The following is a 16,901-nucleotide window of genomic DNA, read 5'->3' as shown; positions in this document are numbered from 1 at the left end:
GTGTTGTGATTCATTTAAAGATTGTGAGGTGCTCAGATATGGGGGCCATGTAAGTACCTAAAGTGTATGGGGGTGCTAGCTTCTTCAACAGATAAATTAATTTGTTACAGGCACATGTGACTTGTAGCTGTCCCGCACCGATTCCACACACACCTTGCTAGCAGCGCTGCCATCACACGCCTATGGTCTGGTCAGTGCTAATCCACTCTCCAGCTTCACCTACATATAAGGTCCAAAAATATGATTTGAATGTGTAACCATCTGGTTCTCCTTTCACCCCAAACAGTTGGAAAAAAGTCCAGCAACAGTTCAACTTTCCAGAAGTGAAGTTTTAAAAGTATCTGATATGCCGTAGTCATTATTAAAGGGCTTCTTCCCCCCCCCCCCACCCCCCTTGCTGCCACTTCCATTTCAGAGTCAATTAATAAGGAATTAATGTTATGCAAGATGGTAATTACCATCATTTCGGAATCTATTATGAACTTGACTTCTACAGTCAATACAAGTTGAATAAGCAGTAATTAATCTCTGAGGTGGTTCTGAACTTCTTGCTTGTGCAAAAATTTAAGTCGATAAAAATAATAAGAAAAAAAGACATGGCCATAAACATTCATATTCTCCCTCAGAGTTCACAGAAAACAAACCCTAATATATGGAGATATACCTATCTCATAGAACTGGAAAGGATCTTGAAATGTCATCAAGTCCAGTCCCCTGCCTTCACTAGCAGGGCCAAGTACTGATTTTTGTCCCAGATCCCTAAGTGGCCCCCTCAAGGACTGAACTCACAACCCTGGGTTTAGCAGACCAATGCTCAAGCCACTGAGCTATCCCTCCCCCAAATCCAAATCCTGCATCCTTCTAAGCCTGATTACACCTCCATAAAATGAGAGGGCCTATGCTTCGAGTGGAAAGTGACAGGAGTGTGTTCTGCCAATGGGAGTGGTTGGGGGTGATGATATTTATGCTCTGCACTCCAGCAATCCGTGCTATTTAGAGATGGCCCCAGTCTGGGAAATTCACATCTGCATCTGGACTCCCCCAAAGTCCAGGGAGAGTTCTGATTCAAGCCCATCTCTTGCCTTGCCCCTTTTCACTCTTGGGGACAGATTTTGAGCTCAGTCACAACAGTGTAAATCTGGAGCTACTCCACTAAGCCAGGTGCAGCGACTCTATTAACATTTTTATCAGTGACCTGGAAGAAAATGTAAAATCATCATTGAAAAAGTTTGCAGATGACACACAAAATGAGGGACTGGTAAATAATGAAGAGGACAGGTCACTGATTCAGAGTGATCTGGATAGCATGGTAACCTGGGTGCAAGCGAACAATGTGTGTTTTAATGTGGCTAACTGTAAATGTCTACATCTAGGAACAAAGAATGTAGGGCATCCTTAGAGGATGGGGTAATCTATCCCGGGAAGCAATGACCCTAAATTGATTTGGGGGTTGTGGTGGATAATCAGCTGAATGCAAGCTCCTGGTGCAACGCTGTGGCCAAAAGAACAAATGCAATCCTGGAATACACAAACTGGGGGATCTCGAATAGGAGAAGAGCGGTTATTTTAACTCTCTATTTGGCACAGGTGCAACCACTGCTGGAATACTGTGTTCAGTTCTGGTGCCCACAATTCAAGAAGGAAGTTGATAAATTGGAGCGGCTTCAGAGAAGAGCCATGAGAATGATTAAAGGATTCAAAAACGTGCCTCATAGTGATAGACTCAAGGAGCTCAATCTATTTAGCTTAGCAAAGAGAAGGTTAAGCAATGACTTGATTCCAGTTTATGAATACCTACCTGCGGAACAGATGTTTAACAATGGGCTCTTCAGTATAACAGAGAAAACTGTAAAATTATCTAATGGCTGGAAGTTGAAACTAGACAAACTCAGACTGGAAATAAGGTGTAAATTTGTAACCACTGGAACAATTTACCAAGGGTTCTGGTGGATTCTCCATCACTGACATTTTTTATGAATTGAGACTGGATATTTTTCTAACAGATCTCCTCTATGAATGATTTTGGGGGACTTCTATGGCCTGTGCTTTACAGGAGGTCAGACTAGAGAATCACAATGGTCCTTTCTGGCCTTGGAATCTGTGTGTCCCAAATCAGATTCTGGCCCTGGTGCCTTGACTGGCGTCCAAGGATGGGCAGCTCTCCCAAGTGATGGCTGAACCTCAGAAGGCACAGGATTCCATTCAATTAAGCCCTGGAAGTTTGGACACTTCCCTGAATCCTATTCAAACTCCTTGAGGCTGGAGAGCAGCTGAAAGCAGCTTTCGGTGTGGTATTTTGGTGTTTGTCACCAGAAGCCCAGGAGCACAGAGAAAGGGGAGGTGTTTTCAAAGAGACTCAGGGGCACTCTTGAGGAAGATTTTGGGTTGGGTCTTATTTTACCCAACCCAGTTCCTGCCACAAAGCCAGCTCACTTTGATCTCATCTGTGGAGGCAGAGGCAGAAAAAGGGCTTCTGCTGCCCCATGGAAAATCCTTCTACCACCACCCATCTATCTTCTTTCTAGAGCATATTTTCCTCTGTCTCTCTCTTCTGGTGCAGCTCTTCATTTCTAGGAGGAGACATTGGCTCAGAAACCAGATCTTTTCCCCCTTAAAATACAAATATGGTCTATTTGTCAAAAGGTTCTTTCCCTAGGATTGTTAGCAGGAGGCTCTATGAAGCAGCCGATGAAACAGGAGAAACAAAAATACCACTTTAAAGTTGCCTCAATCTAAACTGCAGACAGAAGGGAGATCAGTGTTAGTTCAACCACAGAACTAAACCCATTGCCGCCTTCACCGGTGCACTGTCATGGTGTGCTGGGGGTCACTAGGTTGTTACCTTCCCCCAGTAGCTTAGCCAGTGGAAATGGGAGCATAGAAACATATAGTTTGAATGGCTTTTAAAATGTAAATGAGGTGTTTAGCATAATGCCAGCCTATGCCCCTGGGTACAGAGGACCACCTCAGCTGCAGTTGGGCTGATGAGGTGGGCAATGAAGTCTCACCACCCTCGCCATCTCACTTTGTAACTTAAGTTCCCACCCCCCCACCCATCCCCTTTCTCTTCTTTCTTTTTCTTTCCCAGCCAAAGCTTACAACCCAGAGTTTTACTACGACACTCCCAACCCCACACTCAGCCAGAAGCAATCCAAGAACTACTCTTATGTCTTGCAGTGGACACAGAAGGAACCCGACGCAGTGGATCCCATTCTCAAGTACCGGCTGGATGTCCGGCAGGTAAGATCCCTAATCGCTCTTCTCCAGCACCGTGCCCATATTTGGGAAGACCAGCTTTCAGTGAGAGCTGGGAGGAGCTTACCTCAGATACTACCCGCAGATTGGGAGCTGCTCTTAGCAGAGTAGCCAGAAACTGAGGGTCTGGCCACTCTTTCCCTCCAAGGAATTGAAGAGGAAAGCCAATTGTGCAGGTCAGTGTTTATGTTCAAGTCTGTTGTAGGGGAGGATTGAGGCACTAAAAGGCCTCACTCCTTGGACTTTTCATGCTCCATCTTCTGAGTGCGGTTTTAATATGAATGCCCTTCTCCCCACCCCCCCAAGTCACTAGTAAAGGAGTGTAGATTCTGTAGGTTGGAGACTCAGGCAAGTGGAATTTCAGCCTCTTCACTCATTACAATTAAGGGAATAAAGTGACAAGCTCTCTGGGCTGGACCTGCAGGGAAAAGTCATTGTTTGTGTTACGGAAGGTCTTTCATACCGTCACAGTCGTGAAGTCATTGGAATTATATAAACTCTGCAGGAGCAAGGGTTTCTGTTTCTAGTTCTGTACAGGCTGAAGGGGACTTATGGAGGGCCAGAGAGGCTAAGGGGAAAATAGGAGAGGGCACTGGCTAGAGAGAATCACAGTCTGACACTTTTAAGAGTGTGGTAACCTAACCAAGTATCACAGGACACTTCCACCCAAGTTTTGCCTCCTTATCTGGGGCAAAATGCCCAGATTTCTCCAGGTTTTTAAGATTGGTGCTTCTTGGGGTCTGGTAGTTAATGTGTTTGTGTGATGTTTGGGAGCAAACGATTATTTACTGTATATACAAAACAAAATAATTAAAAAAGAATCCAAGTGCCTCCCTCCTTTGGGTCACATAGTGTATCTCATCTTTATGTCTTTGTTTGATTGTGAGCTCTCCAGGGGAGGGACTTCTTATATTTGTTTCTCGTACAGCGCAGAGCACATTGTCAGTGCTTAACAAATAATCACCACAATATAGGACACAGGGGAGCTTTTTATAATGAAGTTGCTTTATCACCGAACAACTTCACTGTAAAATGGGATTCACTGTGACCAAAATTGCCATTTCCGCCTTTGCAACTCTCTGAAATAATTTAGGATTTTCATTCTTTTTCACCCTCAACCACATTCCTCTCCATCTATAAGGTGAGTACATGTAGTCTCAGATCTGATTCTCATTTACAGGGAGGCCCCCTTACACCTTTGTAAATGGGCCTTGAAGAGGAGGCAAATGACATTTATGCTACCGGAGTGGTAGAAAGGCCTTTGTGGAAAGGAGAATTAGTCCTATTGTCTTTGTCTGCATTTCACAATATATCGCTGTTGGCATTATCTGTTTCTCTTTACTGGCATCATTACATTCTTATAATGAAGATTTTCCTGCATTTGCAATCTAAACATGTTTGCATAAATTTATTACTTGCTGAATGCTGCATCAATAGAGTATGATGTCAAGTGGGGCCATAGTAAGGTATATTAATCTCATACCCAGCCATTCTCCTACGACATGCTAAAGCTCCCATGGGGGGAGGCAGGGGTGAGCTGGAGCCGGTTCGCACCGGTTGGCGCGAACCCGTTGTTAAATTTAGAAGCGGTTTTAGAACCGCTTGTTAACTAGCTTCCCTGCGAGGGAAGCTTTGATGGGCTCTGCCTGGGAAGCCTGTAATTCCTCCTCCCGGCTGCCGGGGCGCGCTGCGCTGTGCTGCGAGAGCCATGTGAGCTGCCTCCTGGCCCTGTTGCTGCTCCTGCTCTTTGGACCTCTGGCCCTGGGGCTCCTGCTGCTGCTGCCTGGTGAGTCCGCGGCTGCGTCCTGCTGCTCCCAGCCCCCCCCCCCCGTGTGAGTATCTGCGCCCCTCCCCCGCCTTCCCTGCCCCCAGCCACCCCCAGCCCCCAGCCAGCCCCTGCCCCACCCCCTGCCCACAGCCACCCACAGCCACCCCCTGCCCCCAGCCAGCCCCTGCCCACAGCCGCCCCCTGCCCCACCCCCTGCCCACAGCCACCCGCAGCCACCCTCTGCCCCCAGCCAGCCCCTGCCCCCAGCCCCCCCTGCCCCCCCAGCCCCCCAGCCACCCCAGCCACCCCCTGCCCCCTGCCACCCCCTGCCCCCAGCCAGCCCCTGCCCCCAGCCAGCCAGCCCCTGCCACCCCCAGCCAGCCCCTGCCCCCAGCCAGCCCCAGCCAGCCCCTGCCCCCAGCCAGCCCCTGCCCCCAGCCACCCACAGCCAGCCCCTGCCCACAGCCGCCCCCCTGCCCACAGCCAGCCCCTGCCCGCAGCCGCCCCCCTGCCCGCAGCCAGCCCCTGCCCCCAGCCAACCACAGCCGCCCTCTGCCCCACCCCCTGCCCACAGCCACCCGCAGCCAGCCCCTGCCCACAGCCGCCCTCTGCCCGCAGCCAGCCCTTGCCACAGCCAGCCTCTGCCCGCAGCCCCTGCCACAGCCACCCCCTGCCTGCAGCCAGCCTCTGCCCACAGCCGCCCGCAGCCACCCCCTGCCCACAGCCACCCACAGCCCGCCCGTCTGCATCACCTGCCCACAGCCAGCCCGTGTCACTCCCTGCCTCCAGCTAGCCCTGCCCCACGCCCCTATCTGCAGCCAGCCCCACATCCACTGGTGCCCTGCAGTTCCCAGGGCAGTAACCCTGCACACCTGCTTTAATGAGGGGGGGGGGCAGGGAGCAGCTGGGACCCACACATGTGCACACCCTAGAGTGACCAGACAGCAAGTGTGAAAAATCGGGACGGGGGTGAGGGGTAATAGGAGCCTATATAAGAAAAAGACCCAAAAATTGAGACTGTCCCTGATCACCACCCACACATGTGAAACGGAGCTCATTTCTAGTTCAGCCCCATCTTTTTAAAAAAGAACTTTAGGTAGGGTTAAAATACATCTGTATTTTCCTGGACATGTCAGGCTTTTCGGTTCTTAATCACCTCCTGGGAAAATATGGACGTATGGTAACCCTATTGGTACAAAAAATACATGCTGTCGCACATCCCTTAAATCAGAACTTTTTATAGGGAACCCGTTGTTAAGATTTTGGCAGCTCATCACTGGGGGGAGGTGCATAGGGGAGAAGGTTTGGCACTGAATAAGGCATGGGGGGAAAAGGGGAAAAGATAGACAGTTCATTCCCCACTCAAGACAGTGCTTGGACACATGCAGACAGAGAGTAGAAGGCAATATGTTTCCACGATACTGAGCTGGTCTGGTTCTCCTCCTACAGTGTTGATCAGTGTTCTTGCTCAGTGGGTGTGTTCCTCCTCCACTTTCCATAGTGGGGTTCACCTTTGCATTCCTCCCCTCGCTTTCCACCCTCTTTCTGGGTGATCTCATCCACTCTCGTGCTCTCAACGCTCATTTTCATGCTGGTGACTCTCAGATCTCTCTCTGCACTCCTGACTTGTCTCTCTGCATCCAGTCCATTCATCTCAGCCTGTCTCTGGCATTTTCCCCAGATGTCTCGTCATCAGCTAACACTAAACGTGGCCAAAACAGAGCTTCCGGTCTGTCCTCCGAAGCCCTGCCCATCTTCCAGTTCTTATGTCACTGCAACACCATGCTCCTCCTTGTCACTTGGGCCTGTAAGTAGGGAGTGCCATCTTCGACTCCTTACCTTTTATGCTATTTTCCCCAAGGGGGCATGGCAGGATACATGAACAACCTTTTGCCTTGTTGTTTAATCTCCTGGGTTCCTCGCCTAGTGGAGAACATGAGGATGCTGGTGAATACAACTGTGAAAAGCAAAAAAGGTGCTGAAAAGCTTAGCTGGAAAAAAAAGTGCTTTCATGTGAAGAGCCCTTAAGGGAAGAAAATTTGTCTGGATAAATGATAAGAGTGTGTTTGTCTGTGAACTCTTCTCACTGGATACTTCCTAGCTTCAAGGTGCTACCTATGGTGGAATAAAAGTTCTATTATGGGAAGTCTGAGAGTAAGGATTTCCCTCCTCCCCCATTGTGATGGAATATTCTGCTCAGAGAAAATATGCCTTCTGATCAGTCGTGTGCAGTGTCGGTCCCAGGACATGAGAAACAAGGTGGGTGAGGTTAAAAAAAAAAACTGTCTGGGAATTGGTCCTGCTTTGAGCAGGGGGTTGGACTAGATGATCTCTTGAGGTCCCTTCCAACCCTGATATTCTATGATTCAATATCTTTTATTGGACCCACTTCTGTTGGTGCAAGAGACATGCTTTTGAGCTTCACAAAGCTCTTTTTCAGGTCTAAGAAAAAGGTACTCATCAGTCAGCCATTCCCAGTGTTAGAGAGATCCTAATTTACCAGCCAGCTGGAATTCATCAATTCATCAGCATTCTTAGAGCTGCTCAGGTTCACTGGCCTGTCAGAATTCATTCCTCAGCACCATTACACCCCCTGAACACGTCTGAGCCAAGAGAGGGGATTCTTGGGTGCTGACTGGTGAGGGGCAGCCAGGTGATGACTAACTCTTGCTGAGCTGGAATTACAGGAGGAGTAAATGTAATGATCTTTGCTGGATCTCATTTCAGTCTCCTCAGTTTGGTTTAAGGGCTCTTGGTGTGTGTATATATAATGCAAAGATCCCTAAACAGCTGCATGCTCTGCAGGACCCCAGGGAACCCTTGAATTGAAATTGCCTACTGCAGCTGTTGAAACCTGTGTTGGGTGGGAGTAGAAGCGTTGCTTATTGTTCAACTGGCAAAGTGGCTCCTAACCTTCTGTCTCTTCCTGTTCAGCACCTCTGGACAGACAATAGGGTTAGATGGGGCTGCGCATTCCAGGGTGACGGATCTAAGAAAATCGAGTACTTCAGAGATGCTGGCGTTTCCTGCACGGGGACTCCCAACAAGGGAGGCCTGTGCATTTTCAGATGGGATTTGATCATTCAGGGCACTGCTGATGATGATTATGACGACAGACAAACCAGTTCCATTTGGATACAAATTAACCTAAACTTAAAAAATAGCCTGATAGCTTGGAGCTACCCCCAGGGACAGCACCGGCAGTAGCAGTTCAAGCCTCTTGAAAAGCCTTAGTTTTATCTCTCACCTGAAGGACCACACATCCAGCAGCAGGCCACCGAATTGCACCGTGCAGCAGCACTGGCTTCGTTAGTGCTTTGGAGGGAAGCTTGTTCTGCACCAAAGACTCTGCAAAGCCCTGCTTTTTTTATTTCTTGCTCCAGGAGGTATCCCCTCGCAGTGCTGACCAGGGTCGATCCTGCTTATGAAGTCTAGTGAGTTTTTGCAGCCTCAGGTGGTTTGACTGTGGGCAGATTGTAAGGCCTAGGGTTATTTTTCTTCCAAGCACAGATATTCCTGTAGCATGGAAAGGCACCAGGCATGCTCTGAAAGCTTCCTGCATCGCTTGGGGATTCAGAGCAGCCCACTCAAACCAAACCCTGGCTTAAAAAATAAAATATCCTTTCAGTTGCTTGTTTCTTTGTGTGTGGTTTATGCCCTCCCAGAGCTCTGCTCTAATATTAAAGGGAAATAAAAAGCCTTTTAATATTGTGTGCAGGTTGCATCCTGGAGGAAGGATCTGAGCTGAGCTGGTGGTTACAGGGGACAGTGGCAGAATTACTGTGCGCTCAATGAGACGGAACCCATCTGTGACCCGAGGCTGAGGGAGAAAGAGGCAGGAGAAGGTACCGGTGCAGAAGGAACGTTTAATCTTCACGCTGCCCCTCAGGGGGACCTGAGGCTAACGTTTCCTCCTTAAATTCTGATGTGTGGCCTCCAACCAAAACTGGGCCAGGTTAACACATTCCTGCCATTCCTCTGATTGGAACAGACTCGGATTTGCCTGGCGAAGTGTTCCTCAGACCCCCTCAGCAACCTGCACCAGCCAACCATCTGCGGTGCCGGCTTCTCGCTTCCCCATTAACTGCAAAGAGCGCTCCCCTCCTGGACCCACTCGCTAAATTAGGTAACCAGGTGGCCATCTCCGATTAATTCCTGCCAGGGAGCCCAGCGTGTCTTTAATGAGATCGGCCCTGTGCAATATCAGAGTGATTGGAGGGGGAGAGAGAGAGACTCTCTCTCTCTTTGTTGGTGCTTTCATCCTCTCCCTGTTTGATAAACATCCTCTGCTGTCTACAAAACTGAGCTGGGCTTGGGAGCCGGCTGCTGCTCACCCCATCAGCCAGCCAGAGGGCGTTAATGAGGGCTAAGGCGGTGGGGAGCCAGGCTCACCACATTGGAGGTGACATATAACAGAGCTGCTTGGCCATACTCAGGACAGGGGCGATAGCAGGGATTTAATGATGGAGATTAGAGTGGAAGGTTAACTCTGCTGATGGCCATTGCAGCGCAGTAGGAGCTGTTTTATGCTGAGGTCCATTTGCCATAAAATTGTGTCTTTCTTTCTTGCCTCTAACATGTTTTTACCCTCCTCCAACCCCACTCGATCGGTGTCTCTAGATGTTGCTCTGTCTTGTTAGTGCAGAAAGCCAAAAGCCCCGCAGAGGAGAGGGCACAGGAGCTGGAGGGAATCCCTTACCTGTGCTCTCTAGTTCCTCCTGCTGGCTGACTGAAGCAGTGGCACTGGAGCTCCAAAGCGAGGTGTCACCAGCCCTCCCTGCTGTTTGCTTTCATTTTCAAAGCCAGTGTTCTCAGCTCAGCACACAAGCCAGCCTGTAGTAATACACCAGTGTGTGTATTTCCCCATTCAGGAGCAACCTCTAAGCGACAAGCTCATGTACGCAACCCTGTGCTCATGAGCAACCAAACCCTAACAAACATAAATGTCCCGGCACTAACCAGCTAATGTGTGTGTCCCAGCAGGTACAGACAACCCAACGATAACAACTCAGCCCAGCACTCACAAGCAATAATAAACCAGGGCTCGGGTCAGAGCTCATGCTTTAGGAAGGGTTCTGAACCAGTGAAGAAGGAAAACATGCTGGTGGGTGCCTCTCCTAGCGTTTGGCACCCTATGCTGGGAGATGAACCAAGCACCTTCTCTAGACATGGTCGCTGCTTCAGGCGAAACGGCTCTGGAAATGGTACAGAGATGTCTCGCAGGGGAGGGAAGAGGAAGGGTTACCTTGGGGCTACAGAAACTGAAACTCCTCCTAAGACAGACTCAGGTGTCTGAACTCGCTTTACAAAAACAGGCTAATGTTTTGCCAGCTCATGGGGATTATGTGCTGTCTAGGCAACACCATGATCATCACCAAGGAAACGACACCACATGGGGCTGTGATGATAGGCCTATGTCCACAACATAATTATCCTGAGGTTCGTTGCCTGTGCACATATTGGGCCAGAGTCTGCTGTCCCACACACTGGTGTCTGACAAGATTTTCACCTCAGAAGACCCTGCAGGAGCTATCCTGGAAGGGAGCAGAGTCAGAGGAACTGAGCTGAAGTTCTTAAATTTAAGTAGGATTTAGTGAAAACCGATCAGTCCTTTTGTCTAACAGTATCCGAGAATGTTAGAACAAGAGGTCAGAGGATTTACCAATGGCTGGTAAATTTACATTGACACAAGTAAAAGGAAATACTGTTCTACACATAGGAATGAATTAAGCTGACTTAGAGTTGCACGTGGAATGGGTATGGCCCACGGTGGGTTGTCTGCCTGTAGAATTACTTCTGGAAATGGTTGAGTCCCACACCAAGAGGCTGCATAGCTTTGGGTATGTCTACACTGCAGTCAGAGCTATGATCACAGCACATGTAAACACACCCCAGCTAACTTTGATCTGGCTAGCTCCAATAATAATTAGCAGTGAAGCTGTGGCAGCACAAGCTAGCCACTTGAGTACACTCCCAGGTAGGCTTATACAGCCCGTGCTGCTGCTTTGGCTTCGCTGCTGCTGTTTGAGCTAGCTAGATCAAAGCTAGCTTGGGTATGTCTAGACCAGGGGTCAGCAACCTTTCAGGAGCGGTGTGCCAAGTCTTCATTTATTCACTCTAATTTAAGGTTTCATGTGCCAATAATACATTTTAACGTCTTCAGAAGGTCTCTTTCTGTAAGTCTGTAATATATAACTAAACTATTGTTGTATGTAAAGTAAATAAGGTTTTTAAAATGTTTAAGAAGCTTCATTTAAAATTAAATTAAAATGCAGAGCCCCCCAGACCAGTGGCCAGGACCCAGGCAGTGTGAGTGCCACTGAAAATCAGTTCGCGTGCCGCCTTCAGCACCCATGCCATAGGTTGCCTACCCCTGGTCTAGACGTACTGCAATCACACCTGTCGCTGCCATGCAGACGTACCCTTTGTGACCAGTAATTGTAGTTATGGACTAAAATAAGGTAATAGCAGCTCAGGGCATAAATTCATTGCTTTGTGGGATGAGAAGGTCATTTCTAGAGCTGATAAAAAAAAATTCAATGAAATAATTTTCCATCAAAACTTTTAAATTTAAGTTTTGACTGAATTTTCATCTAGGTATCTCAGATCCAGGGTAGACTTACTGGTCAAAACCAGAGAGAGAGACCCAGACTAGCCCCAGAATAGCCAATGCTCACCTGGGATGTGGAAGACCCAGATACAAACTCCTGCTCTGAATTGGGCTGAGCAAGGACATTAACCTGGGTCTCCTCCCACACCCCAGCGGAGTGCCCTAACCACCAGATTGTAGAGTTAGACTTCTCTTGTGTACAATGAATATTCATTCATACAAAGTAGAGCAGCAACAAGTGAGATTGAGAGAGTCAGTTTCATCAGCTTGCCAGTACCTCCCTTGCCCATACAGCTGTTGTGAGGACTGGGAACTGCAGATACCTGGCCACAAAGTGCCAAGTGCAGACACCAGATTGAGTTTCATAAAGATGTCTCATATTTGGGATGATCCTCCCAGGTTGAGATGGCTTATGACTCTGGAAAGGTTTTTTTTTTTATCAATCTCCTTTTTGCCTTCCCTAGCCACCAGGCTGGTGTCTGATGGTGTCCTATTATAGCAGCACTTCATGAGCAAAGTAAAAATTGAATTGGCTACAAAAATGTCCTCTCCTGGAGTGAGTAACATGTCAGATGAGTAACACCTGGAGAAGGTTCTCGGATCTAATTTACTTTCCACCATTGATGCAATTTGTTTACTTTTTACTCAGCCAGTGACACTAGACTATGGGCATAAGTAAGGGTGTGCGGGACAGAGCCCTTAATGAGGCAGAGGCCATTGGAGGAGTGTAAACAGCAGGTGCAGTGGTTTGAAGTTCTTGGTTCACGCGGCCGTGAGGCAGAAAAAGCAGGAAGGAGGTGACTGTCTTTTTAAGGTCAGTGAGAGGAAGAGTGGCTTGGGATGTTCAGTAAAATTGAGTGACAGCTTTGCTAGGTGAAAGGGGAACTGTAGGCAGAGATCAATAGCACATGATGGACAAGACTCCTCCTGAAGCATAATAAGATTTGTGTGTCAGGCCCCGGGAAAAGCAGCAGCATCCCCATTAATATTTGGGAACAGAGGAGGCAGGATCATGCTCCATCTGCTCCCACCACTGCTCAGTATTGTTCACACAGCTGCAGTCACTTTTGCTGACAAGTGTTTAGTCTTCTCTGCTTTCCACTCTGGATGTTTGTCAGTGGGATGTGTTTGTGAGGGCAGCCGCTAGCATGCGGGCTTCTCTGCTAGGTCTGAAGGGTTGGAAAGACTCCAAACTAGTTGGATATTTTGGGGCTGGGAGAGGAGGGAGCTCCCTTTTAGTTTCAAAAATATATATGCTATGCAGACCAATTTCCGTGCTAACTAAATCCACAAAGGATTGCTTCCATTTGGGACCAGCACAGTGGGGCCAGGGGAGGTGACTCCTCCCACCTGGGGCTGGCTCACTGCAGCCACGCGATGCGGACAGGAGGGTGTTTGCTAGATCATGCAGTATGGTTCCAACTGGCTCTGCCAGGGAGAGGCTCAGAGTGATTCCTGCAGAATCCTGTATGCCAGCAGTGTCTCCAAGCTGATAGCAGTTCAGCTTGGTTCCTATTGGATGAGCCAGGGGAAGGTAAATCCCACATTAGACCAGCCTGACATCTGTCAGCTCTACTAGTCAGCACTGGTTTAGTGCACCCAGGAGGAGTTCAGCAAATGATTCACAACAAATAATTTGATTAATTTTGACTTGTTTTATTCACAAATTGCTCATGAACAATCATTAAACAGTCAGATTTATTCGTTATTGACTGTGATTCAGGAAGGTACGCAGCCAGTAATCCTTGGTCTGCAGCTCATTTGCAAGTGCTTAGTTGGGAACACTGGCAATTTCAGCTGTGCAGGTTAGATATATCAGTTCCGTGGTGTTTCTGTTCTCTGATTAGCTGATTTCCATAACTAATCCACACAGCCTAGAGAGTGACGTGTGAGTGTTACAATCCAACCAGCAATTCAGAATTTACTTTTCAGTGAAAATTTGATCTTAAAATTCACTTTTCATGAGTATTTGTGCTAGTAAAACTGAAGTGTTAGGTGGTCCGAGAGAGAACGCAGAAAGTGGGTTAACTTTCTAATACAAACAAATAATTAGGGACAATTTTTTCCATCGTTAGCTCCACTAGGACAGTAGAACTAATACTTTAACTTTTATAAAAGGGCCATATGATCTCCAGTGACTGCTAACTGCAGGGCCTTGTCTACCTGTCTAACTCCAGCAGCATAGCACCTCCAAGTGCCCGAAGCTGGGAGTGGATGACGGGATGGATCACTCGATTGCCTGTTCTGTTCATCCCCTCTGAAACACCTGGCACTGGTGACTGTTGGAAGATGGGATACTGGGCTAGATGGACCTTTGGTCTGCCCCCCTATGGCCGTTCTTATGTTCTTTCCCTGCTGAGGCTTTGGCTCATGCTAATTCAGGAAAGGAGGGGAGAGAAGAGCACCTGCGCTGTATCCCTATGCCAGCCTTACAGGTGTGAGATGTTGAGTTCCTGTCCAGCTGGCTGTTCACATAGTCAGCCGCTATTGTACAGAGCTGAGCACAGGAAGAGAAATGCAAGCCAGGCATCAAAGAGAAAAGCAAGAGAGCCTTTTGTGCCTCTCTCTTATCCCCCCTCCCTTTGGTGCCTTTAAGGAGTACGTGCTAGTTACTAGGTCTTTCTGAGAGTCCCTATTGGAAGGCTGGGATGCTGCTTGGGGCTTCCTTTCTTTACTTCATTTACCATTTTCAATAGCTTACCTCCACCGCTCCCCCACTCTCCTCGGCCTTTTTCATCTGTATTTGCCCTCTCCTCCCCTCGCTTTCTTTCCTTTTGTTTTTGTTCTCTTTCGTTCCCCCGGTTCATTCATGAAAGCTGCCTGTGTGTGGATGTGGAGGAGAGAGAGGAGCCAGAGCCAAAGCAGGGGGAGTGCACGTTGGGGTTTGCAATCTCTCCCGTAGCAAGTATCAACTAGCCAGGTGCGTACTCCTCTCGGTGCATGGAGGTGTTTCCCTTGGTCAGGGCTCCCTTTGTAAGAGAGAGAGGTGAGTGCCATATTCTGTGGCTGTGATTTGTTGGAAGAGCACATTATCTTGTCAAAAAGAGGGGGGAAAACCTCCCCTCTAGAGCTAGTGTATGAAATGGTTGCAGGCTGGGCAGCTGGATTTCCACAGCTCAGAAGCAGGGTTATAGTCACTGCTAGAAATTGCTTTCTGTAACTGTTTGCAATTATGTACAATGACCTTTCCCCATCAAATAAAACACTAAAAAGCTTCTATAGCCCAGGGGTTGCCAAAGTGCGGCTCACAGAGCTCAATAATGCGACCTCAGGCCATCCACCTTTCATATCCAGGTTAGGCCCATGGGGACAACAATCCCAGCATGCAAAGCTCTATCTTGATCCAAATGGGCAGGTGGCTTGGCTCGAGAAGGATTCTGTGCTGGACTCTGTATTCTCCCTTTGTACTAAAGGTGAGGGCAATTGCGAGGAAATTAGGGATGGCCCTTGGGTGCCCAGCCGTTTGCCAGGGTGCTCTGCTGTAGGATTGACTTGGGTAAGTGGTTTCATTAGGCCGGGGGTGGTGTGCCAGAGAGAGTGCCAGTAGGTTCCATTTAGGGGAAGCTCAGCTCGAATAATAAACAGTTTTTCACTTTGTTTTGTTTTAAAATAAATGTCTCCTTGCCAACTCTCCCACAATGGGTTCTGTCGTCGGCAGGGAGGCCAAGCAGGCAGGCTGTGGCGATGGCATTCCCTTCTGACTCCTAGATGTCGTGTCTCCTTGGCAGGAGTGGGGTCCGTTGGTGCAGCATTGTTCCTGGCCCAGGCTCTGCCTGTGCTGGAGATAAAGCGAGAACTTCAGGTTGTGTGGTGTGAATTCAGGTGCTTCCCAGCATGGGCAGATGAAGTCAGGATCTTGTGATCTTGGCCTTGTGGTCTGAGAGCCCTAGCCCAAACAGCAGGGCCCTGTGCACCTGAGGGACTGAGAGGGAAAGATAATGGAGCGTAGGGAGAAATGAGGAGGAAGAGCCTGTTGGAGCACAGGGGTAGGAGGATCAAGCTGAAAGGAAGTGTTTCTGTGATGGGGAGGGGGAGTATTTTGGGGGGCACCAACATTTTGGTTGAGTTTGATCCACTCAGGCTTGGTTCACACCTGGCTTTCACTAGCACTAAATCCATTTAAATTCAAGGGGGAAAGGAGCAGGAGCCCACGGCTTCCCCTCCCGATGTCTGGCCAGACACCTTTATCCCAGCGTAAGGCTCCCCCTCACCTCAGGATCGATGGTGTGGTGCAGCCTCTGTAAGGCCCAGGGCTCAGACAGCTGCCAGGCATCCTTTAGCTTGGCTGAACATTTCACTTGATTCTCTTCCTGATGAAGTGAAGATTAGGTCTGTTCTTCTTACATGGGGGACATATGTTAATAAAATACATATTGCTTTCTCATCAGCCCCTAATGAAAGACATCATTGAAGAGTGTGGAACAAGCCGTTACAGTAATTCATGACAGCACCAATTTGGCTTCTCTGGGAAGCTGTAAACTGCTGTTCTTGGCACCTAATGAGGATGGGCAGCTGATCGTGTGGGTGAGAGAGCGGGAGAGAAACTGTCTCCTGCCTTCGCTGGCTCAGGCCCTCCCCTGCAGCCCAGCTGAAGATCGCAATGGCTTTTCCATTTGGAGCTGGGATTTCTTTTCCGCTCAGCCCAGGAGGGGAATAACTCTCCTAATAACAGTTTACTGCTAGCTGAAATATGTTTCGGGACCATTCATTTGGCTTTAATAATGAATTTGCTTTGGATGTCGTGCTCGCTTACCAGCGACATTTGAACCATCGTATTTGACTAGATCAAGAGCTCACAAAACAGAAAGACATGAATTTTTAGTTCACCCGTCTTTGCAAAGTGGATTTTATATCTGTAAGCAATGATTCTTTCCCCCTGGATGCCTAGAATTTGAATCGTGCTAATCCAGTGCGGGAAGTGGAAACAAAACCAGTTGAGAAATTTCCCCCAGTCCTGGGACGTCTTCTCTTGACAGATGTCCATCCAGACTGAGTGTAGGAAATAACCCAAGACACAAGAGGTTTGACCAAAGCTCAGAGAAATATCTCAGCTGTTGGTTTCGTATCTAAACACAATCACCCAAGCACCCATCTTCAGAGCTTCAACATGGCCAGATACCAGTCAAAGAAATCGCGGTTGTTCCTAATCCCCAGGGAAGCTCTTTGTTGCAGAATGTGGTTGTGTTTTTTCTTTCTCTGAATGCTCAGGGAACAGGAACTGGGCTGGAAAGAGTGGAATGCCTAAAAATAAATAGGGTCAAAGCTCTA

General features: G+C 48.4%; 1 protein-coding gene across 4 annotated transcripts in view; it reads left to right on the top strand.

Moving 5' to 3' along the window:
• The window catches only part of MDGA1 (MAM domain containing glycosylphosphatidylinositol anchor 1), a 191,343-nt gene that overhangs the window by 122,493 nt on the left and 51,949 nt on the right, over positions 1-16,901 (top strand). For all 4 annotated transcript variants that reach the window (XM_045009519.1, XR_006577983.1, XR_006577984.1 and 1 more), the window contains one exon: positions 3,089-3,240. In XM_045009519.1, the coding sequence (XP_044865454.1) occupies positions 3,089-3,240 (152 nt within the window). The remainder of the gene's footprint in view (positions 1-3,088; positions 3,241-16,901) is intronic.

The sequence above is a fragment of the Mauremys mutica genome, chromosome 3, assembly GCF_020497125.1.
Source record: "Mauremys mutica isolate MM-2020 ecotype Southern chromosome 3, ASM2049712v1, whole genome shotgun sequence".
Lineage (NCBI taxonomy): Eukaryota > Metazoa > Chordata > Testudines > Geoemydidae > Mauremys > Mauremys mutica.
The sequence above is the reverse complement of the archived record's forward strand: the minus strand, read 5'-3'. Positions and strand labels throughout refer to the sequence as shown.